This window comes from Dermacentor variabilis, chromosome 7 (assembly GCF_050947875.1).
Source record: "Dermacentor variabilis isolate Ectoservices chromosome 7, ASM5094787v1, whole genome shotgun sequence".
NCBI classification, from domain to species: Eukaryota; Metazoa; Arthropoda; class Arachnida; order Ixodida; family Ixodidae; genus Dermacentor; species Dermacentor variabilis.
Window position 1 is genome coordinate 164,935,384 of NC_134574.1, and position 25,400 is coordinate 164,960,783.

Below are 25,400 nucleotides of genomic sequence, written 5' to 3' on the forward strand. Positions count from 1 at the left end.
CGATTATCGTTGTGTGGCAGAAGGGGCACACCAAAGGGTGTAAACTGTTCTTAGAGTGATAAACTTTTCTTAGAGTGTACATGTCCGGAATGCTATGTCATGCTGATAACGCGCATTGCCGTTCGTTACTGGAAAGTACCGGGCTCGCAGCGTTAAAAAAAGGAAGTGCATCAAGGCACATGACGATTATTCTTGTGCGGCAGATATACACCTCAAAGGGTGCAAACTTTCTTTACAGTGTCGACCGTCAGAACGTCGAAATTCCCGCCTTCAAATGATGCTCTGCAGGTGCCGCTACCTATGGCCAATTAAAGGAACAATCCGCCGACGTGCGTCCGTCAGCGTACGCGCGTCGATGTTTACCGCGTTCTCGACAAGCAGCGATTAATAATTGAACGTCGCAATTCTTGCGAGCTGTTGTGCATTCGCTGCCTAAGCGCTACTGCGACTCGTGTGCTGAGTGACATAAAAACGCCTCGCTCCGCTTTTCCCCCCAAAGCGCGGAAGCAATGATTTATGGCGAAACTATTTGCGAGCAGCAGCCGCTGCCGCGCGGAGCAACACAAAATGGCGGGCGCTGGTGTGCGTTGGTCACTGCGCTGGCGACTGTGTTGCTCGTAATGCGGTGTTTTTCTTGTTGCGCTAGGCGCCTTCTGTCTTGACGCGATGCACTCACCTTAACGCAAACATGAAGATCGTCCTGAAGCCCGTCGAAGGCGGACAAAAGTCGGTGGAGCTTAAAATCGGCAAAACCATCATTGGCCGGGGCCCTCTTCTAGAAGTAAGTTCGCCCATCGCGCGACTGCGAGCGCTTGTTTCTGCATTTCACTGCCTCCCGATGTTGTGCGTGTTTGCGTTGCTGTTATAGTGTTGGATTTGCAACGTGCTAACCTGTCGCATTTGCATGCTACGCAGCGCTCCGTGGCGTTTATTTAAGCGTCGCCTACGAAACAGCCGAAATCCATTACGGCGGCGTCCCCGAATTTTTATTATTATTTTTTTATACGGTCCTTCCTTCACGGCAACAGTGCGGCGGGTGATTGACCGGACAGGCAGGGGCTGAAATAACGCGTCTTGATATTAAGCGATCCGTACGATTGCGTACGATGTAATGCACTACGTGGTATTGCGCCGTTAACTTTTCGTTGGCCCGCCCGAGAACCGAGACGCGATCGCTATCGTTGAGTGCTTCGAACGCCGGGATAAGATCCGCCGAACGCGCGTGGAATTCCAAGGCGCTCCGTTGCCTGTTTGCCCGGACCCGGCAAAACCGGCGTTTTAAGCAGGCTCCGCGAATATCGCGCACGCGTCATTTCTCACGACGTAACGGGATAATTCGTCGGAAAGGTGATGCGGCACAAACTTTCTAAGCATGTAGAAGGTATGCGCTGATGCAGGTAGCCTGTACCGAAACTACACGAACATAATGGGGAAACAGCGCCAAAACTTGGAGCGCGAAACAAATAAGATGACAGACAGTGCGCTCAGTTAAAACTAGGCGTTTGTTCTGTGGAGAAGGAACAATATATAGCGTCCGCGATGGCGCAAACAAAAGAATGGAGAATGTGTGCGGGCAAGGTTGACGTGTGTGCTTAGCAGATGTTGGGAGCGGCGCTGAAAGTGCTATATTTATCACAAATTCAGCTGCTGCAATTATTAGAGGCGAAGGTTCCAAGTCTCGGTAGAGCGCTGTATCGAATAATGGAACTGAGCGCTGAAATAGACTATGAGCTCTACATTAAAATTCTTCAAAGCATGACCCGCCTTTTTGTTTATTTGTTCGTTTGCTTTGCCCACACAGTGCAGCGACAAGAAGGTTTCCAGAAACCACGCCGTATTGGAAGTCACTGAAGATGGCGAAGTCTTTCTCACACCTGTAAGTTTTTGTGTACATATAGAGGTTGAATTTTCTTGTGTGCCGTACTTCAGGCTACCCATTATCCTAGGTATTAATGTTAACAGGCAGCCTGCATCTTTTGTTGGCTTTGGAGTATACTAGCAATAAACTATTATGCTACATCGCTGTTCAAAAGCATTTCCATGAAGTTTTTTTTTTTTTTTTGTATAAGTGGAGGAGAAACAAGTTATATTTCGATATGACACACTACAGTTTTTATTACTGCAGTTTATTTATGCATCTCTTCTTATGTTTGTGATGCAGAACTCAATTTTAAATCTATTTAGAGTAAGTACTTTTTGTTTCATTTTCCTATCACACCTCCAGAGAAAGTTACACTGGAAAAAACATGGGATGTTGATAGCTGAATGTCCGGTCTGAAAGCGGCATTAAATTGCGATGGCATCTGTAACCGATCACCAAATATATACTTGCGTGTGCTGCTATGTACACTCGGGAGCACATAATTGCAACCAGGAAAATGGTGTGCCGCATGAGAAAAAACTGGTTGGTGCTGCTAATGGGGGCTCAGCAGCTATGCCACAAGGTAGCAGGTTCGAATCGTGTCCACTGCAGTTGCATTCCAATCAGGGCAGAGTGCAGTAATGCACAGTGGCTTGTTTACTTAAGTTTGCATGCACGCTAAACAATCACAGGTGGTGAAAATAAGCCGAGAACCATTCACTGCAGCATCTCTCATAGTCTTAGTGCAACTTCGGCGCATTCAGCCCATAAGTTATTAAGAGCCATGGTTAGCATTCTCTAACTTGTGGTGGCACTGACATATATGCTGTCATTGACTTTGGGCTTTATACTTGCAACAAAAATGGATGACGCATAAGCCCGGACATTGTGCTGATTATCATGTATTCTGCCAAAACATTAGAGTTGTAACAGGCTTGTTGCCTTTGCTGTAGCTGTGAAACACGCAGCTGTTGAGGTCTTCACTTCTGCAAGGACTATGCTAGGATAATGCAAAATTGTTGTTCTGGAATGGCAGAAACAGTCTTTTAAAAGTTCAGGCATTCTTTCGTAGCAGTGTTTGCTTTCTTCACTGTGCTGAATTTTTATGATTTATCTAAATTGTAAGCCTTAGTGAAGTCTACACTTGATGTGGCCTTTTCAAACCAAATGACTTGAGGTACCGATCAGTTCACAGAAATATGAAAATTTTTGGTTAGCATACTTTTCTAATGTGTTCCAAAGCTGCTTAACGTATTGGCTAACAAGGTCTTTAACATAAATCGACAGGTTACTTAACACGTCGACTTTAATGGCCACTTGACTGGCAAGTGGCCAAAACCACGATCTGATTATGAGGCAGGCCATAGTGGGTGACTCCAGATTAATTTTGACCACCTGGTTTATTTTTTAAGTGAACCCAACTCGCGGTATGCAGGTGTTTTTGCATTTGCTGTCCTGATGGAAGTGGAACAACTGCTTACTATCTTTCAGTGCCACCAGCCGGCATTGTTGTCCATATGCTTGCCTAGATCGCAATGTGTGCCTTGTGTGTGGTCTCCAAATTTAATGTTGCCTTGGTTTCAGACCCATGTCAACCCCTGTTTCTACCAAGTGCAAGGCAAGGGGCCATCAAAAGTTATGAAGAAGGACAAGCAGCAGTTGCTCCAGTCTGGTGATTCCATAGCACTGCTACCAAACAGCTATAAGTACATTGTGGAAATCAACTCATCATCATCGTCATCAATGTACGTTCTACTCGAGCAGTACTTTAGGCATGTTTAGGCGATTGTTGGCAACTGCTGAACTGATGAAGTGCATGCGTAATTTTAGCTGGACATATGTCATTGATATAGTTGTATGAAATGAACAAGTACGGTGCATCTGTGGATTTGCAGAGTTGATGGCACAGCTAACTTATTACCTGTTGCTTGTAGTGCTTTTAAGGCTAGGAGCTCTCAGTTTCACTGTTATTTGATGAATTAGGTCTCGTATTTGTGTAAGTTCATGGCCATCAAGTTGCCAGCCTACACTCAAGCGTGTCAGGTTAAAAGTATGTTGCAAAGCAAACACTGTTATCTGGCTAGCTGGTACAAATCCAAGACTACATACAGTGCAGTATGGGTGGGAACACAGGAGACAGATGACGTGATCAGCTAATTTTGATATGAAAAACACGCATTAGTGGACTCCCATTAAGACGAACCCAGAAGGGACCGTGAAAATTCGTTTGTTTTATCATAAGTTTGTCTTACAGGGATTGATCCACGAAGCTAAATATCTGCTATTCCTAGTGCACCTAAACATTCATAGCACGAAACAATAAATGAAAGAGCAGTAAGACCAGGAGGTAGATGCAAAATAAATAATTTGTTTATTGGATTAGAACAATACAATACAAAGAATTGCTTTGTGCATTGTTGTTTAACCTATTGAGTATTTTTTGCTTGCATGTTAATTGTTGTGCTGTGCAAGCCTGTAAACGGCCACCTATTCTGATTATAAGATTGTCAGTGCCCTCAGTGCTTTGAAAAAAGTGCGCCAAAGTATTCAGGGCATTAACAGCTGCATCACGTGTGAATACCACTGGTGCTTGTGGTTCCTGGACCGTGTTCTCGCCATAAAAATTCTAATAGAACCCATTGCGTGATGAATGTCAACGTTAATGTGACTTGCAGTAAAGCAGTGTAGTAACACACCGTGTCGTTATTGCAGGCGCCCAAAGTCTCACTGCCAACCACAGTGCCAAATGATACAACAACACGGTATATCTTGTACCTATCGCATCCCAGTTGAAACTCTAGTAGTAGTACCCTGACTGCAACTTTGTTGAAATGGCTATCCATCAAGTGGCGATGCGTAGGTGTCTGTTGTGGATGGGGCACTCTTGCTTTAATATATCTAAGGCAGTGTATCCCTTGTGTCGCCTTGGCGCATTCAGCCTGGTGGATTGGCCGAGGATGGGAACAATCCGATATCCCATACAATGTGCTGATACAAAGTACCCGGTATGAAGTACGAAGTACCTGATACGAAGTACCCTTGTGTTTGACTGTAAACTAGCCAAGGTTTCCACTTTGGTTGAAAGGAGGCTAGGTATAACCCATTTTTTAAAAACTACCTGTGAAGCCCTTTCTCGTAGAGACGAACAACGCTTCAATACACTATATCCGGAATACCTCTTCCAGTGAACCCGTGACAGTGACAGCAGCACCGGTGTGATGCCTTCACTGTGCGAGAATGTTATAATCTCATGGCCATGGTCTACTTTACGCGATTCAAACATTTGGTGCCCAATGGAAATGGGATGAACTTACACTGGCCTCATGTGTGTTTGAAAGTGGGCCCTAACGACACTGAGGCAGTATGCACGAAGACATCAAAAGAGGCCTGCTAGTGAACACATACCAAAATGCTGAGGGAATAGGTCTAACTCAATCGGCTACTCAGGCAGGGCAAACAATTTGAGTTACGAAATGTTTTCATAATCTAACTGTGGGTTTATTTAAAAAACTTTGGCGTTGAACACAATCGTGTGGTCGTTCCTTAGTGAAGAGGTGTGATCTATGTATTTGAAATATTGTAGCGGTGGTTACAGGCCCTTTCCAAGGAGAGCCTTTGTAGTCAAAATTACTGCTTGTGGTCCTTTTTAAATGAACGATGAATGAATTGCCCATATATTACAATGAAACCTGGTACAACGCTAGATAGCACTGAGAGATGTCAGGTTTACATATATATTTTTTTCATCGCACTCAGAAATACATTCAAAATGTATATCTAAAAGCATAATGCAAAGGCTCTCACTTTTCGATGTGTATGATAAAATTGTAATAGGAAATTTCAATGACTAGGACCATTTTTATGCTATAATGCACTGCATGGAAACTGGGCACTTTCGCCCACGCCACCGCATTTACTTGCACGAAGCACCATACCACGGAGGCTGCAAAATGTGCTCGCAGCTAGCAGAACGAACGCTGCACTAGTTTTTCACGAGTGCTGTCATCAAAGGATGCCTGAGAGTAAGAGACATGCTTCCCTTGCCCTCCTTACCCTTGACGCAAGTGAGCGGTGGCGTGCGGCGGCAGTGGCAGTACTGTGATAGCGGAGCGCAGCCACTCCTTGGCCTTTTACAGCAGCCTTAATTTTTTGACCAAGACTGTACATACCTAGTGGCGCAAGGTAGTAGACAACTTGGGTCATTGGACGAACGAGGTTAGGTACAGGCAGACATACTCCAAAGTGGTTGTTCTCAAAGAATGCTGTTTGGTTAATATCAACCTTCCGAGGCGCACCGAGGACCTCTCAAATTATTGATTCTGCGGTGTCAGCCCTGCAGGTTTCTACCTCATCATCTGTGCTGCCATAGTTGTTTATGCCCACGGAAACACCATTTGCTTCTTGTGTAGTTAGCAGAGTTGTACCCACAGCCGAGTAGCAGGCATCAGTGGCAGCTGTGGAAGCTTGGCTTAACAAAATTAGCAGTTGGTTTTAAACATTCTTTTTAATCATTGGGTCTATGAGAAACGGATCAAATGTTGACGCATTGTCTTCGTGTCAACTGGGTTTGTATTAATGGGAGTCTATGGTGTACAGCACTTGTGTCAACTGTCTTTTATGTTTCCTGTCTGTTTTGCACTGTCATGGATAAGTATGCTAACAGTTATTTTGCAGTGAGTGAGGTACAAGTACATCTCCAGAATGTAAGAGCTGGTTATTTACTCTTTTGTTTTTATACTATCTGTTTATATAGTACAAATATACTCATTTCTTCTTTTGAATTTGTAATTTGTTTAGGAACGTGTCCAGCATGTATGGCAAGGCATCATAATATTTCAGTTGAGGGTCGTGTAATTACTTGCTTGACACCAATCAGTCCTCTTACACGTGGGGCTGCATTCGCAGATCACCAGGCTTCAAAGAGTCCCAGCCCGCAGATGATGCCGACAACAAGGACAGCATTGGTGAGACAATTAATCCAGTAGGGTTTGCTGGGACCTACACGTATTTACCTAGTGGGAAAGCGCAGAAACAGTTCTGACATTAACACGTTTCAGCAATTTGAACAAGCACGTACTTGGCTTATACACTTAAATTTTAAACTGTTTATTTGATCCTAATGCTTCATTTGTGCTTTCAAGAAGGAACGCTTCATAACATGCTATTTAATGACAGAAACTTCCTAACGTTATGAATACTATTGTGTGAACATTATTTTTTATGAATATTGACAACCTACATTCATTATTTGCAAACTATTCTGTATATTTGAAACAATTTGCTTTTGGCAATATTTGATTCATATTTTATTTAGTCTCCAAAATTACTATTCATATGGCCCTAGAAAACTTATAAGAATGCTCTGTTTCGGCAGCTGAGAAGCCAGCCACGGCAGTCATCCCCTCTGAGGAAGCACGTAAAAATGGCAGCGCTGAGGAGAATCACCACTCGACAACGACAGTCATCGCAAAGACTGAAAATGGGGATCGGGGGAGCTCGAAAGAGGCCAGTCCTGAGGCTGTCTCCAAGGTGACACCGGCAGCGAGGAAGGCTGTTGGTGGTGCCCCCGCAAACAAGGCTGGCGATGGTGAGAGCAAGTCATCGACAGGAGGCACAAGAACACTGCCACGCTGGCTTTTAGACAGTGCAGCGAAATCGGCGACGACCGAAGCCAGCGCAAAAGCCAAGGCCTCAAGTGTACAGAAGGACAAGAAGGCCACCGCTGGTGAGTGAGCAGTAATTAGTGACAGTTGTTATCACCAGTGTCGCAATTTTAAGGCAAGGATGTTGAACATACTCGAAAAGAGAAACTGAAGTTGAACTGCACTAGTAAATTATGCTTGTACAGTACCAAAAATGTCATTCTTACCGTGAGAGGAGACTTGATAAACCAGAAAAGGCGTTAAAACGAAAGTCAGGTGCTGGCACCACCTCGAAGTTCCTGGACCACCTCACTATGATGTCGCAGATTTTGATGGTGTCTGCCCAGGCCTTGTGAACCTTTTATTGGTAAAGAAGGACTTTGTTGTCTTTTAAAGAAGCCAGAGGCAGAACTTGGCAAGTTTAGAGAACATTGAGAGAACAGTTCACAGTTCAGTAGGTGTAGGGCACGAAAATACTTTAAAATTGATGACACCATGTCAACATACCATCACTGAAGTTTCAGCTTGAAATTGAAGAAATTGAAGTTTTATCTCCGTTGTCTTGCCTAGTAATCAACTTCTTACCACAAGGTTAATGAAAGTAGAGCTTTCAAAGGTTAATTTATCAGTCTCAACTAATTTAGTATTTCTCTTTGATGTGCCTTAAAGGGCTCGTCCTGGCTCTAAAAAATTGGTAAAGTAGAAAATGGAGGGTCTGACAGAATTCCATCTGGTCGAGGAGGATCATAGTTAATAGGCATGGCACTGACCAAGGTTTCTGGCTCCTTAACGAAAGCCTCGTTCACAAACCAAACTATTGGTGTGGGTGTTTGGTGTCAATCTCGGCCAATACCAACAGCTAGAGCATTGCCACATGTTTCGCCACTCACTAGGTGATGGTGATGCTGCTTATGGCACTGCGTGCCATAAGCAGCATGTTTCAACAAGTACAAAACACGCATGACAGTGGTGCATGTGGGAGTCTAGTATCTCACAGTAGTACCGACTACTGCAGGTTCAAGCTTAGTGAGCCACAGGGCCATGTCAGCCATTGCCCTGCATACTCTAGTGTGCTGCTGCATGCGTGCTCAGGCTGCAAAAGTGAGGGGGCACCGAGCACTGCGCACGCACGAGAACACACAGTATTGCCCCAAGTTGAAACCGTTTATTTGTCTCTGGTGGCACACAACACAGCACAGATGCCCGGGCTGGTGCGGGAATCTTAAGGGCTTCCGTACCAAGGGCGAATGCTGAAAGGGGGCGCTGCTAGCACATTGCTGCGAGAGGATGGCTTGCTGTGGCTATGCGGCTTGTTCTCATGATAACCAATGGACCCACTCACAAGAGAAGGGCAGTCTCCGTTGGCTTAGGGCTCCGATTAGTGTGGCTCGGTGTAGTAGGACCACACGACAGTAGGACCATGCTCTTCGGCTTAGCATCTGCAAAAGAATCGACACAAGGTACGTGCATAGAGATCATATGTGCAAAAGCCCCGTAGGTGAGCTCAAGTCCGAGACCCGAACAAAGGGGCCGGCATATGAGAGGAAAATGTGTACGCACCCAGTGCTGTGCTGTAGAGATCTCCCCCGAGCTCGCACTAGCCATCACACTGGCCGTGCCGCCGTAGCGCCATGGTTGCCATGGTTGGCCATGCAAAGTGCCCCGGCTGTGAACTGATTCGAAGCAAAGGCCACCATTGACAATAGTCGTGAGTGGAAGGTGGGTGGGGGGGGAGTAGAGATGACAGAACAGGTGAATGCCCACACAAAGGCGCCAAGGCATACTTTAATCCCCACATGCATTATTCAGAGAAATACAGCGCAGTAACAGGACCTGTGAAAGACAAAACAATGCAGATGTTTTCGTTGCTCCGGTTGCTGCATTGTTTTTCTCACAATGTCGCTGTTATTATTTGCAATGTTACTGTTTTTCTCGCAGAGGTTGTCATGTCTGTGAATGTTGTCTTGAGAAGCAACACATTAATTTGAATGTTTTCCATTCCTTCTTATCATCCGCAGAACCGGCAACTGTAAAAAAGGCCGGCCGTGCAGTGGGCAAGGAGCCGGCCACGAAAGCTCGCCGAAGGCAAGCCAAGGAATCTGAGAGCGAGGCTGAGGAGGATAAGCCCAACCAGAAGTCCGAAGATGAGGCAGAGGAAGAAGAGGAGGAGGAGGAGTCTGAAGAAGAGTACACACCCAAGAGGAAGAAGAAGCCAGAGCAGGCGGAGCGGCGCCCCGCCACTGCTTCCAGCGGCAACCGGAAGGGCAGCCGGTCTTCAAGACAAAACCGTGGACTCATGCAGAAAATCTCTCTCGGTAAGTGGTTGTTAACATCTGCCACAGTGGTCAAGGTTGGCACTAGTTTATTATTGAAAATAAAGGCATGTTTGGGTGGGAGCTTTAACCAGGGCCTGCCTCCAGCTTCACCATGTAATACATACAGAATACAGAAAGGCTCTTGTCAGGCAACTGCTGCACTTATTTGAATGTCAATAATTGCTGGTAAGTGGGCCAGAAAATTTATTATATCAAATATAGCCTATGAAAAATACATAGCCTATTACCTCCATCATTTTTGGTTCAGAAACTTGGTGTACTCTGTTTGCTACTAACCCCTGTATTCTAAAATGTTCCTCCACTCAACAGCCCACGTTGGCTAAAAGACGTAGATAGCAGCGTCACCCCTTGAGAGAAGTGGCCACTGCGCTTCTTGATCGCCCACAGCAATTCTTGAGAAGTGTAGAGTCTTCATCAGTCAAGGGCAGCTCAACTCAATGGAGTGGAAGAACAGCTTTGAGTTGAGGATAGTTTGAGAACACAGGGGTAAGCCAGCCCAGCTGGATACAGATTCAGAAACTTGATGTTCTCTGTTTGTCCAACCTAGCTGCTTCTGTTTGCTACTACTAAGCCAACCCAGCTGTAAACAGGTAGTCACTCGTGCAACCTCCCTTTCGCGTGATTCTATGGCAGGATCGGGGCGCGCACGTAGGCACTGTTTACTGAATGAGCATGCCGATCAGCTATTTATTTTTGCATTAACTCGCACTTTTTTGTAATTAAGGTTTGCCTGATGTTTAGCTCACTGGAAGAATGGTCGCCTTGATTTATGTGAAACATTTTGCACCGCAGATTCAAGGGATTTGTCGTCGTAGCTCCTTTTGTGAATGACATCAGCAGTCGCCCTTGATGTTACATCATGACCAATTTCTCTATGTGTATCTAGTCACATGTGGTCCACTTCTGTCATTGCCATGATTGTGCAAGTTGTGATCAACTTTTGCTTGGATAGGTGGGGAGGGGGGGCATAACTTTTTATTTGTAAGCTGTGTTACTTGTGGTGAGGGATACCACACAGCCTTCATTAGACCCCTTCTTTGATTGTTTCACATTGCAAAACTAATTAGCATTAGATTTGAAAATTTTAGTGTTCAAGCACCTCTGGTTGGCATAGAAAAGAAAAGAAACTCTAGTGATGTGTGGGAGTGAAATTTTAGGACTCTAGTTTTCAAGTGTAAAATGCTTGAAATATTGTGACTGGCTCTTTAATACATCACAACTATGCAGAAAAAAAATAAACTTGTATATAATAGTGTGTTAAGTGGCCAAATTAAGTATTGTAAATTAGAGGAAATATGAAATAACTTCAGATATGCAAGTTTTACAAGTCTTATTCATGAAATATCTTTGTTTTAGAATCAAGCATTGTGTCTATAGCTTGTCCAATTTAGATGACTTGCCAGTAACAGTTTACAGAATTACGGTGTCTTGTCCTCACGCAGAGCATCATATTGTAAGGATGTAAAGGTGTAAAGGAAATATGCAACAAACGGGAGCTCTACTTTACCTAATACGAGAACAGTAGTTGTAAATGTCTGGCCTACTGTTTTTTTTTAGGAAATATATATATGAGAAAGCTCTTTTTCTGCTCTCAAATGAGGACACACTGATCTTCTCTGTGTGTGAGTGTGTTTAAATTCTGATCTGTCTGCAAAATCTGGTAAGATTTGTTTTATAAATATATTTCTTCCTAGTAAAAATGGTTGCTGGGGAATTAAAAAAGAAGACAAATCTTAACCTGGACCAGCGTAATTGAATGAATACATCAATATTTGACTCAGTTAAAGTTAAGCGCTTGCAAAACTGGCAAAAAAGGAAGTCGTGGGAAGGCAGAATAAGTGGACACTGACTCAATAATATTTTTTTCAGACTACCCACTCACTTGCACTCACGCTCATTGGCACTCACTCACGTTCATCCCTACGTAGACGTTTCTTTGTCTCACTCTCAGAACTCAGAACTGTCAAACGAGTGCGAGCAAGTGTACTGGCCTTTGAAAAAGATTGTCTATGAACTCACTTATTCGTAATTTTGACCTATAGATGATTTCATTGCGAGCGACGATGACGAGTGGGACAACAGCTCGGATGAGTGGAAGCCGAAGAAGCGGCGAAAGCAGGTGGATGATTCCGGCAGTGACTGGGAGGAGGAGAACCGTCGGACCAAGAAGACGCCACGCTACGCTGCCTCGGACAGCGACTCTGCCAGTGACTGGGAGCGTGCAAGCCGTAGGAAGAAGGTACGCTTTACACCAAGTCATGCTTACAGTGGCAGCGGCTACTCGTAGTTTACAGCTGCTACGTTGGCAAGGGCATCGTAGGTCATAGTTCGTAGTTCTCATAGGTCACAACAGAGAGTCCTACTGGGACAGATATAAGTACAGGAAATGTGCAGCTTTCTTTTCTTTGTTTCTTATTTTATGTGTGTGAATGCGTGAATGTGCATTCTTGTTGTAGCTTTGCTATCACACATTAAAAAGAATAGCAGTGCAGTGTATTGTGGCTGCTTTCTTGCTCAGCCTGCCACAAGAACACGGAACAGGCGGAAGAGATCGACGTCGGAGAGCGGCAGTTCTGAAGAGAGCGAGAAGGCCCCCGTTAGGCGAGGTCAGAGGCGGCAGCCAGCAAAGCGACCGAGCTGCAAGTATGGCAGGAAGTGTTTCAGGTGGGTCACAACCATCTCTGGAACGTTCTTTAAAAACTATGCAGAGGTGCTACCTGTGTAAAGGTGTGCTGGCCTGTCCGGACGTACATCTGCATTTTCAAAAGAGAAATGTCTTTCCTTTATCACACATTCCTGAAGATACCTTCCAGCATTTCTTTAAAAATGAAGGAAGTGCACTGTGTATACCCACACAAATAAGTTGTATGCACTAAAGAGTACAAAAAAAAATAAAATGGAAGGTTGAAGGCAGCTACAGATGCTTCACTAAAGGCATTGGAACTCCTCCTTGTTCCTTTGTAGCAGTTTGCTACGCTTGGGTGGATGTCTCATTTTCCTGTAATTAATAATCCTCTGATATGTGCACCTTTCATGAGTCAGCACAAAATAAGTGTAACAGGAGGAAATATGTCAGTGAAAATTGTAAATTGTTATACCTGTGGATAAACGAGTCATCACAAAGCATTCAACAACATGGTGAGTAAACCATGGTGAGTTGGTGAGTAAACATATCAACTAAGTACGTACTAGTTGGTTCTGCTGTGTGTATCTTTTCAAGCACTGTAACCTTGTGTTTGTTCTATTCCAGGTCATAACTAATTATTTATGGCTGCTTGGCATGATACTGGCACCCAGCACATTCTTGCTTCTCTTGCCACTGTGTGTTGGCCAGCTACAGCAAGTTCACGGTTTACTCAGAGCCAGAAGATTCAACAAGCCGGAATTACTGAGAGCACAAAATTGTCTAGAGTGTGTTGTCTGGTTCCATTTGATCTGTTGGCTTGGAAGTGAGAGGGTAGTTTTCTTCTACATTCATTGCATGCAGGGTCTTTTTTCTCTTCTAGTATCATTTTGTTCTCCTTCATAAGCTGCCATCATCGTCGTCATATTTTTACGTATTGACGCACAAGGAGTGGAAACTTTAGAACTCTTAATATTAAAACTCTAATAATATCTGCTGGTGGGCTAGCTTGTGATGCATCCTTCATAGCAGTGTTACTGCGCATACAAACGCAGGAAAAAGCAAGAAGGAACAGGACAGAGCATTGACATTCAACTCAAAGTCTGCACTCTGTCCCGTTCCTTCTTCGTTTCTTCTTTTTTTTTTTTTTACCCTGTGTTTATGTGTGCTGTAACACTGCCACGAGTTACCTCTCGATGTCTTTTCATCCCTGGATCTCTAAGGCATGCATGCCAATTCGCCAGCATTTCCTAATGGATGTCTCTGCCCCTTATTTATTATTACAGAAAAAGCGCACAGCATCTGAAGCAGTTTAGCCACCCCAAGGACTCTGACTACGAAAATTCCTCGGGAGATGAGGATGAAGACAGGAACGAGGAAGACACCAAGGACCACGCTGACGGTAGTGAGGCTGAGAGCGAGAGCGACCGCGGCAAGAGACAAACCAAGCGACCATCTGCCACTGCCCCAAGCAAAAGGCGTGCCAAGACACGGGAAGAAGAGAGTGATGACGACGACAAGAGCGGGAATGAGGATGACAGACCCATGTGCCGATACGGAAAGGAGTGCTTCAGGTTAGACAGGCTTCACTGTGCACTGGGCAAAAATGTTTGAGCAGGCACAGTTACATCAGTGCCACAAACTTGTAGGCTCGACTCTGTTATACCCCTGGTCACACACATGCTTTTGATGACCATTGGAGTGAATGACAGTTGCAAGTTGCAAGCTTTGTTGACTCTGTTACACATACTTGCACAACAAAGACAATGTAGTTGACAAACCTTCACGGTCATTTGTCTCGGTGGCCAGAGTGAAGGAAAATACTATACTGAATTTATGTAAAAAATGGAGTGTCACTGTTATAAGTAGCTCAGCTAGTGCTAGTTGTTCTAAAGGGGTAACAGTGCACACGTACAGGGACTGAAGAAGAGCAGGATACAGCGCTGGTCCTGTCGTTCTTCACTCAGTCCCTGTCTGTGTGCGCTGTTACCCCTTTAAGACGCTTTACCAACTAGCCCACCAAGCCATCCTTGAGTACTAGATGGTTCTAGGGGTTCTGCAGTCCTTTCAAGACAGATTAGTATAGTTACATTAAGGAACATGAACTCTGATACAGGGACTTGCCTTTGCCATCCTAGTTTAACATTCTTGGCAACGACCATCTGTGTACATCGCTCCTACTCTTTGGCACACTTCCACTGCCTAGTCTAGCAGAGTGGATTTGCATGCATCTAGTTTTCCATTTCAGAGGCTCACTATAAAGGAAGCCCAACACTGAATCATAATTGGGTGCCTTGATGCAGTGCTGGAATCTTTAATAGCAACATGTGAGCGCTTGGACTTTCAAGTACCCAAGTGTGGCAGTTTGAGCAAATTGTTGCTGCATAATTTGTTGTAGGTAGTGCACACAAAAAAAGAAAGAACAAAAGGGATATGCAGGGACATGCACGGAGTGGTAACTTCCGACTGCTCTTTGATTGACATGAACCTTGTACTATTATGCACCAGAAAAAAAAAAGATTCACATGATTCCGTATATCCACCACATTTCTTACCACTTGAAAAAAATATTGGTGTGCTCTAATGCGGAGGTTGTGTTGCTCTTCACCAAAGGGGCCTTACGACAAGCCCGACAAGTTGTGCTGCCTCACTGGGCCCTTTTGTCCCACTGTTCACAGTTGTGATAAAGCTCATAAGAACAAGTTTGTTGGCTGTGCAGAGCATCACATTTATCATGCATGTTTGTCATGTGACACTTAGATGCACGAACAATTGGCCCAGAGAGGTTCACAACAATGCTGATGTAAATAATGGTGGCTTTCTTGACCATTATTCTTGAGTGCGCTGATAAACGAAACTGACAAAATGAGTATTGTTGGGAAAAGCCATATCCAGCTAATCAGAGACATCATTGAGACGGAAATAATTGGTAGGCTTGGTTACCTTTGTGTGTTTGAACCATCAATTGCATTATCAGAAAAGGAAATGGAAGTTCTGAGAGCCTGATTTTTAATGTTACGTGCACCCTTACAATCAATCCTGTAGGATGGGCCAAGGTTCGTGTAAATAAAAAGGAGTTGAATGTTAGCACTTTCCAAGCTGATGTCTATCTCTCCTTTCTATCTTTGGTTTTGTGCGTTATCTACACACTTTGTATTTCATATGTTCTACCCCGGCAGCAACTGCATATAATGGTGCAACCATGAGAGCCCTTTCTTGAAAGTGATCTGCGATGGGAACAGTCTAGGTGCCTCGACGGCTCATAGCTTCGTGTGTGTTGTGTTCTTGCTGCTCAGTGTGCATTGAAGCGATAGGCAGCATGAAGGTCACTTCACCTGCTCCGCTTCCTCGTGCCAGCGTTTTGACAGCAAGTGTCTGCCATCATCGAGTGTGATGTGTTCATGTTTGCCTGTGCACATGGGACGCCATGCTTGTTAATTTAGTTAGTTGGCGAATGTTTACAAGATTATAAAGCCTATAAAACTACTATGTTTACGTTGTATAGCTGTCTATTAATGGATACTTCACCTTTGCACTTCACCGAAAGTGCAACTTATTTTTTTTAGGTTTATTTTTTAATGTAAGCACTGCATCATCGTTGCCATTTGCGCTTCATTGGCCATAGATTGCAAGCACACGGGCGGTATTCTCGAGCAATCACTTTTACAGATACAGTCAACTTCTGTTAATTTGGCCATGATGGGACCAACGAATTGGTCGAATTAACTGGCAGTTCGAATTAAACAAGACGCTGGAAAAAAACGGCAACACCAAACACAATGCTGATTCCATTTGGCAATATTTTCCAACTTTCCCAACACGCCCTCAAATCAAACGCGCGCCCATTTTGTATGTGTCCAAAATAGAAAACTAATGTAGCAATGACATTAAAACTCCTAAACAAAGTAGAAATCTAATATGCATTTAATTCTATAGCAAGAAACACCGTAGCACAATGGCCGCCGGTTTTCTAAAGTCAGCTTTGCCATACGGTTTTTCGGTCAGCTTCACTGCAAGTCATATGTGTTATGCGGTAAAGCATACAATTGTTGCAAAGGCAGTTTTGGTTTCGTGTCTTATTGCACCATGCAGGCAATTTTTGGCCCAATTTTCTTTTTAATAAAAGAAAAGTGTGCGTTAGAATCGGGTAAATACCATAATCAGACATGGTGGGCTGAAAATATGCATTTTTGACGAGAGATGATGTGGGTTAAATGCATTCACTGTCTTCTAAGCTCTACTGAGACAGACGCTTCCACTAAAGGGGTCGTTGTCGGTGTGACTATAGGGTTCAGGTATGTGCATGCCGACTGGTCACATTTGAATTATCCAACGAAGGCCAATTTTAGGATCGAAATAACGAAAGTTTGGGCCCCTGCAAATGCATGGGCACCAGCTAGTACTTTCGGTGAGGATCGAATTGACCAACGAGTCGAATTACCCGGAGTCAATATAGTGAAAGTCTACTGCACTATTGTCACTTTCGTGAGAGACTGCATGCGTTTGGCAGCATTTCTGGCACTGTGGGCAAGTAGCAAGCTTTGGGCAGTGCCAGAAGCACTAGTGGCCGATTATGCCAATGCATCTGTTGCCGAGTCGCACGAAACCTCGCCAAAATGGTAGTATCTTCGAAAGTTATTAGCCAAGAATACCGCGCTAGATAATAGTGGCACACAAAGTGAACCAACAGCAACCTTTACAAGAACATGCCCTTTTGCCATTTTGTGATGGCGATGACACTACTTCTGACAACTCTCACGGTAGGTTGTTGCCAGTGCCGCAAATGTGGTTTTGTTTTTGTACCTGACTGTAATGTGCAGGCAATATTCCGACCCATTTTCTCATAAAAAAAGGTGTGCGTTAGGTTCATGTAAATATGGTAGCTGGTGAGCGCTCTGGTCTTCAGTGTCTGTCTGCAAGCACCCTGAAACGACAACTTATGTTCGTCCTACTATGGACATAGCCCGGAGATCTGCCTTTAGCTTGTGCAGCGCATGCTTGTACCTTAGCTGACTGTGCTGGTGGTCATCAAATGACGGGACGGATGGTATGGACAGGTTGCAGTGTCGAGCTCAGCTCCCACATTGGAGCCATAGAGCTTCTTGCGAAATTTACTAGAGTGAATCCTGGTGCCAGTATCTGGGGGAGTCGAAAGTATTGGCGGTTCAGCCAGCATCGGGTAGCACTAGGATTTGCCTAAACTTCATCCCTCTGGCTTCAAGCGACTTTAGGACTTTGCAAATTGTAATCATTTTCAACAAAATATTACAGTAACCCCTTGTTAACTCGAACTCTGATACCTAGAAATATCGGTTAAGTCAAAATTATTTTTCGGCTGTGGTGTCAACCTGCGTGCTCCTCACACCTTACCTCCAAAAACTTTTGCTCCGGACTCTGGATATCGTGAAATTCCGGCACCATGTTTACCAGGGGAAGCGCAGCAGGGCAACATCGGCAGTGTTGCTTTTCACCTGGCGGTAGGTCACTAGCCAAGTCAGTCCTAGCTCTCTCTCTCTCTCTGTATATATATATATATATATATATATATATATATATATATATATATATATATATATATATATATATATATTGCTCGCTTATCTTTCACCCTTCTTTCTGTCTATCACTGCTAGCACATGCTCGGCTGCTTGCTGGGGCCTCGCGCAGCAGCAGTGAGCCGAGAATCGGAAGTATTATTTTTTTCCTGTCCATTTAGGATGAAGTCATTGACGCATCGATATGGTCACAGCACATTAATCATGACATTGAGCGAAGTGACCAACACTTTTCAGCAGCTACTATCAGTACTATCAGTGAGCCCATGCGTTGTGCCCAAGAGAAGCCAGCATGCGAGCCCACGTTTCAGCGACATTGTGGCTTGATAAGAACACTGGCTTCTTGCTTGCTCGATGGTGACACATAAATGCTGCGTCATTCGTGGACACCTGCTAAAGGTGTGAAAATTGCTCCCTTCCACAGTTCAGTTTTGTTTTTGAAGTTAAATTGTCCAGAAGTCAATAAGATGCAGAAAGTAGCAGTGTTGGCTTTTTGGATAACTGGAAATGATTGTATTCGGATGACTGGCTTCGAATGTTGCATTAGGATCACTCATATTTACTCTGGGCCAAGCGTGCTGTTTTGGTGCAGTGCCAGCAATGCTATTGCCTTTAGACACTGAGTGTATGGTGCCAATGCACGCGGGAGTGACAAGAGTATTACTGGCGGCATTTCGGAAAGGCTCCATGGTGTCTATGCGTGGCCAGTGGGCTTCTGTTATTGTAATTTTGCTTATCTCGAAAGTTTTTCTTGAATTTAGAGCTTTGAGTTAATGGGGGTTTACTTACTTTAGAAATGCAACAATTCCCATTTGTTAATTAAGTATTTGCACAGAGTTTTACTGCCTTCATGTGTTTAGAAAAATATGATTGCTTGAAGATTCAGGAAGTTCAAGTTTAATGAGCAAAACCTCGAGCACACCTGAAGCTACATGCATGAATACCAGACTGATCCACATACTACCCATGACTCCCATGGTAGCTGAGCGATTGAAGCACCAGATTTGTTTCTAGTGATTTCAGTAGGGAACTCTGCATTTGGAACAACAAGGATTCCAGGGGGAAGGAAGTGCTCTGGGATATCGCCATTAAGTGTAGAGCGCGTTGGGGTACTTGCCACACACCTCACATGACAGTTTGCCTGGTCTGTCCTCGACGGTCTGTTGTTGTGAGGCGGACTAGCACTGTGTTCTAAATAGTGTGTGGGGATAGGGTTTATTACATTGCGTGCTGCCTCATTTCGCAGGAAAAATGCCCAGCACTTGAAGAACTTCAAGCACCCACCTGCAGCCAGTAAAAAGAAAGAACCTGCAAAACAGACAAGCAAGAAAGGTGAGTGGGATGAACAAACACCAGCTTGGGATCACGATGCTGGGGTGTTGACTTTAGATTTCATGGCATCATGTAGCATTCTGTGCTTGTGCCTTTAAAGGGGCACTAAAGAAAAACACTGTCTGGACTGTATGAGTAAAATTACTCTTATACAGTAAAAAAAATTACCTTGTTAGGAGGCTCGGTATAAGCCAGAAAAGACACAACTACGAAAGGCAGAAGGCGCCGCTGCCTTGAAGTTCGCACACCAGGCCGCTGTGATGTCATGGATTTTCCCGGCGTCTGCTAGATCCTAGTTAACTTTTTATTGGAAAAGATGGACTGCATCATATTTTAAAGCCAAAGACTGAATATAGAAAGTTTCAAGAACTTTTACAGATCCACAACAGCCACACACACGCACACGCGCGCACGACATTCCTGTTGTTGGAATTTCATCACAAAATTGAACTTTGCTGTTTCTTTTCCTATTTAGTAATCAACCTGCTGCCACGAAATGAATGAACATTCAGTTTTTTAAAGACTACTTTGCTAGACTAAACTGATAAGTGTTTTTCTTTAACGTCCCTTTGAGAACAGCAGCAAAAAACTGCAGTTTAGTTTCATGTTATCGTAGTGTGCTGATTGTTATGTATAGCTGCAAAATTTGCTGCAAAATGCACAGATTCATTCAGGGATAGCTGTACTACAGCATACATCAACATCATTGTTCTTTCGCCTATTTTGTTGACACTGCAGTAAAATGTTGCTTGGATACACTATATTTACTCCACATATTTTAAACATTTTGTTTTACAGATCTATTACGCTGTCTAAAAGACTTTTAGTATTAAAGGAACAAACGCTGCCAAAATGTGAGCTGTATCGCAGTGGATTCCTCCAGTTACCTGCATGGTGCAATATATATTCTGCCACTACTCCAGACTATTGGAAATCCAAGATTTTAAAGTGGATACTGTATTACTGACATTGCTGTCCCAAAGCAAAGCCAGCCTACTCTGGGCACTTGCTTCCCAGGAATAACGAGCCTATCACGGTTAATTGTGGCATTGGCTTACTATATCACCTGCCTCCATGAAGAACCTCCAGTCTGCTCCCACAGCCGTACTACGTAATATACATTGTGCATCGTTTTGGAACTATTAGAAATGTCACTTCGAAGGATAGAGCACCATTATGTGGCTGTTTATAGAGAAAGACCTTTCAACTTTGTGGCCTCTCCATTTCTTGGAGAACAAACCCATGGCCATTGACAGTGCAAACATGTTATTGTTACCTGCCTCCATACAGAGTACGAAAAGGTACTGCACAAAACAGACGAAGACGAGACACAGACTTGCACTAGCTTAAACTGACTTTTTCAGTCTGAGGTCGTCAATTTAAACATGTTACCCCACACGCCCAATGAGGCAGCACAAAATCACTATGAGAGAATAAAAACAGTGAAATATGTACAAGATCATAGTGCCATTGCAGCAGTGCCGTTCAAGAATGTCGCCTTTCTACCAAAGCATTATGAAACAGCCCGGCAACAATTTTACTAAGTACTAACCTCTATTGCTGTCTTATGGTGCACAATACATTCACAATTGGCTCGAAACTTGCAGGAATGACTTTTTTTTTATTTTTTTTTTTCGAAATGAAGCCTCCTAGCATTGATGTCCTAAAGTGAAGCTACTGCACTGAACACACTGTATTTGCTGGGAGAACAGACCTGTTGGCATTGATGGCATGTTGCTTTATTACCAGCAGCCTCTAGTGCATCAGCATGACTTTAGAGCTGCATTATTTAATGCCAGAGTGTGCGCCTTTTGCCTTTGGCAGCTAAGTCCCGAGGAAAAACCAAAGGCTCGTCTGAAGATGAAGAGGTGGAAGAGGAAGCAGCATCGGGCGACGAGTACGAATGGAAGGATGATGACGACACCGTCAAGAAAAGCAACGAAGACAGCAGCAGCGAACAAAAGAAAGCAACACCTGCCAAGCGGAAACGTGCCACTGAGCGTCTGGTTGCTTCCGCGGCTGACAACTGAGAGTGCCCTGGATGCTCTGTTGTGGTGTGAGTGGTGTGCCTCTGTGTGTAGCTACGCAGTGTTCTCTCGCATTTGCTTTTTTTTCCGTTGCTTTCTTTTTTTGTTCATCCACTCAAGTCCTGCAAAAGTCGCGCTTCTTCACTGGTGGTGTAACGTGCTTCTAATGTCTACCTGCCCTGCCTACCTACCTGCCTTCCCAGTTTTGCGTAACGGAACTCGTTGAAGTCTTCAGTCCTTTGCAAAGTTTGGACCAAGGAAGTGCCCCCTGCATGGTTGATGAACTCGTGCTTTGGAAGAAAAAAAAAATGATGCGAACATTCAAGTGGTAACATTGTGCACATCTGTCTATGCTTTTTTTCTTTATCATTTTCATCTCCTTGCTTGTACCATAGCTCACCATTTTCTATCCTTTTTTTTAACGTTAGAGTTAGCATCTGGTTTGTTTTGTTCGCCCAGTGGTGTTTTGAAGCTCACACCAATAAAAGTTTGTTGTAACTTTAGAAGGCCATCATGACTGTTTAAGGATTGCTCGCACTCAGCTAGGAATGAAACCATTGTGTGATAGCTGGCTAGGGTGGTTGCGGATAACCTTGTTGCATAGGCAGGGGTCTTCTAAAGTCAAACATTGATGTAACAAACACAGATATGTAACAAATTACTGGATATAGGTAAATGAATCAAATATTTTTCCCCAATATCAGCATATGACAAATATTAGATAACTAATGTAGTATTTCCATGTCGGATGTGGCTTTGTTACAGTGTGGTTTTACTGTACTAGCCCTGTGGAATACAAGTATCTTCATGTGTGCAGCCATCGTTAACATGACAAACAGGGCTAGGTAGTCTTGTGTTTCAAACTTCATTGCTCTGGCATTGCACATAAAGCAACTGTTGCAACCAAGGATGACATACGTGTAGCACATGTCTGAATTCCGAAGCGTAGACTGTTGGGCCAGTTGGTGCATCATGTAGAGTCGTTGAGCTGAAGTACGGGTGGGAAGAAACGGAGTGAACAGGACAGACGCTCACTTACAACTGAAGTTTAATTAAAGGTTTTCCAAGGAGCGAAGGGCAGCACATGTGCAGTCAAAAGGCTGATACAGAGCTCAAGCATAATAACACGCAAAAAAATACCAACGCCCGAGAATATATCTAATTTCTTTATGTGTCAAGGCAACTGACGGGGCACTGACACGTGAGCAGATTGTGCGTGTATCTGCCCAGCCTCAATAATTTCTCTCGCCAGTCTGTCATTAGACTTGTTTAAGATGGATGCATTTCTAAATAGCGGTGTGCAACCGCAATCTTTGATGTGTGCATGTAGGTGCATACCGCCTGCAACAGTCTTTAAAGACGCCAATTGCTCCCTGAGTCGGTCGTTTATACACCGACCTGTGTGGCCAATGTAAATTTACCGCAGCGGAATCTGGTAAACAATTTCAGTGGCATAAGTCACCAGGGGGTTTACATGTCTCTTCTCACATGCTCTCTAATATGCAATCGGAGGGAAAAGAAAAATGTAAAAGAAGCATGTGAGAAGAGACATGTAAACCCCCTGGTGACTTATGCCACTGAAATTGTTTACCAGATTCCGCTCCTCTGCGGTAAAGTTTACATTGGCCACACGGGTCGGTGTATAAACTACCGACTCGGGGAGCAATCGGTGTCTTTAAAGGCTGTTGCAGGTGGTATGCACCTACATGCACACATCAAAGATTGCGGTTGCACACCGCTATTTAGAAATGCATCCATCTTAAACAAGTCTAATGACAGACTGGCAAGAGAAATTATTGAGGCTGGGCAGATACACGCACAATCTGCTCACGTGTCGGTGCCCCGTCAATTGCCTTGACACATAAAGAAATTAACTATCTCCTTGGGTATTGGTATTTTTTTGCATGTTATTATGCTTGAGCTACCCGCCGTGGTTGCTCATTGGCTATGGTGTTGGGCTGCTGAGCATGAGGTCGCGGGATCGAATCCTGGCCATGGCGGCTGCATTTCGATGGGGGTGAAATGCGAAAACACCCGTGTACTTAGATTTACGTGCACCTTAAAGAACCCCAAGTGGTCGAAATTTCCGGAGTCCTCCACTACGGTGTGCCTCATAATCAGAAAGTGGTTTTGGCACGTAAAACCGCAGAAATAAATAATAATAATAATTATGCTTCAGCTTTGTATCAGCCTTTGACTGCGCATGTGCTACCCTCTACTCCTTGGAAAACCTTTCATTAAATTTCAGTTGTAAGTGAGTGTCTGACCTGTCCACTCCGTTTCTTCCCACCCATATTTCCGCTCAATGACTCTACATGTCTGAATGTTGTCTTTTAGCAGAGAGCTCCAGCGAATATGCTGCATACATGTCATCATTACTGTTTTACTGGTAGGACAGATTTTTTTTTTTAGAGCGAGGGTAAATGCCTCCGGGCACACAGGGGTATGGAATGTGGGTGAATAAGGATGATTATATGAAAGGACAGATTTGCAAACAGGAATGTGGGTGGTGACACTTTGTGGCACCTTGCTCAGCTATACTGCGTGGGAATGGGTGCATCCTCTGGCAGCGTACGCGTCTGGTAGTGCAAAGGTTCTTGTGATGATGCAAGCTTCCTAATATCATACTTCTCCCTGCCAAGAACTGTCTTGCAACAGAACGGTCCAGTCAGTTCTGGTTTCAACACACTGGTACTACATGTCATCACCAATGCTACTGTTCACGTTTGCATCTTAAAACGGCAGCACTAAAATGTATGACCTTCTGGCTGAAACTCCCTGTGATAATGCTCGCTTTACCTTTAATTCTGACATGCACAGTGAACATTTAGAAATGGGTCAATCTTCAAAGTTAAAGGATGTCCTGTGACGTCGATTGTGACACCTTGTAGCCTTGCGGGTTGGTTAGTCTTTCCAAAAGGGGTTTGCCTTAATCACTAATCCTGAGAGCAGGCTTGCCACATTTTCCAAATTACTAGGTTGAGAATGGGAATCGCTGTGGGCAAATTTGAAATATGAAAAGCGTTACAGGAGCAGACAACTTCAATCAATGTTCGATGTGGATAGATAGCTGTTATGCTCGGTAGGCAGTCAAAAAAATATATATATATATTTTTTTTTCAATTGAAGCTCCCGCTTTTGCATGTGTTGACTGTTCTTTCATGTAGGTCTGTTCTTTTGCCGAAGAGAGTTGAACCTTGTCATGTTGGATTCATTTATACCATGTGGCCATTTATGGCATCTTGGAACACGTAGCACATCTGCATTTGAATCTTGAAGAAAACATTAAAAACCTCATTTGTTCATGTTAGGTGGATATTCAAGGTATTAACTGAAATAGAGCTACCAAACCCTTTGCCAGAACCTAGCATGTCAATCTTCCTTCTTTTTTCTTCCCCCGTTTGGACAATAGCTCTTCTCTGCCATTGAATTACCAAGCTCTTAATCTTGTGTGGACGTGCTAGATATTGTTGATGGAAGGGAAATGTTTAAAATTTCAACAGATGGATGAGGCCTTTGAAACAAGCAAGATCATCTGAAAAAAAAAAAAAAAAACTAGTATATTGGCTTTTTACCAGGTCTTTCACTTGACAAGTCAAAGCGTTTGTTTAGCATTGTATATGTTAAGTTTCTTGTGCTTGCTAGATGATTTTACATGATGCCTCAAGTCCACATTCAATTGCATTTTTACTGTGAGAACTTGTCCGGTAGCACAATAGTGTTAACACAGTGATAAACTTGCACAAACGTGACACATGTGTCTGTGTGAAATATTATAAGCCAGTACTTGGCAGGGAAGACCAGATTCAAGTGGCAAACATGTAAGTACAACACGGCACTAAGAAAAACCTGCAGACGCTTTACACCTTGGCATTTCTTAGTACTTGGAAAGTGCCGAGTAGTAACCAGTTAGCCAAGCCATGGACATCAAGGTCTGACAAGCATTTGTATTTTCTTGAAATCGTCCTGCTTGACTCATTTTGGTTTCATTTCTAGCTGACTGTCATCACCTCATTCTAGCACC

At 43.8% G+C, this 25,400-nt stretch overlaps 1 protein-coding gene across 3 annotated transcripts; it reads left to right on the forward strand.

Moving 5' to 3' along the window:
- Window positions 1-355: 355 nt before the first annotated feature.
- On the forward strand, window positions 356-25,128 carry LOC142588425 (uncharacterized). Of its 3 annotated transcripts, none has more exons than XM_075700128.1 (11): window positions 356-781; window positions 1,802-1,876; window positions 3,446-3,606; window positions 6,767-6,825; window positions 7,236-7,586; window positions 9,522-9,818; window positions 11,882-12,078; window positions 12,358-12,503; window positions 13,749-14,036; window positions 19,264-19,349; window positions 21,149-21,312. In XM_075700128.1, the coding sequence occupies exons 1-11, from the start codon at window positions 689-691 to the stop codon at window positions 21,175-21,177; spliced, it is 1,782 nt and encodes a 593-aa protein (XP_075556243.1). In that variant the 5' UTR covers window positions 356-688; the 3' UTR covers window positions 21,178-21,312. The 3 variants fall into 3 exon arrangements, with proteins under 3 accessions (XP_075556243.1, XP_075556242.1, XP_075556241.1); XM_075700127.1 differs by having other exon boundaries at window positions 20,148-21,288; XM_075700126.1 differs by having other exon boundaries at window positions 357-781; window positions 21,174-25,128.
- Window positions 25,129-25,400: the final 272 nt, after the last annotated feature.

Coding starts and splice junctions, on each gene's coding strand:
- LOC142588425 (XM_075700126.1), top strand. CDS start 689: ATGAAGATCGTCCTGAAGCCCGTCGAAGGCGGACAAAAGTCGGTGGAG. Junction 6,826..7,235: donor CGACAACAAGGACAGCATTG/GTGAGACAATTA, acceptor CTGTTTCGGCAG/CTGAGAAGCCAGCCACGGCA. Junction 9,819..11,881: donor CATGCAGAAAATCTCTCTCG/GTAAGTGGTTGT, acceptor TTTGACCTATAG/ATGATTTCATTGCGAGCGAC.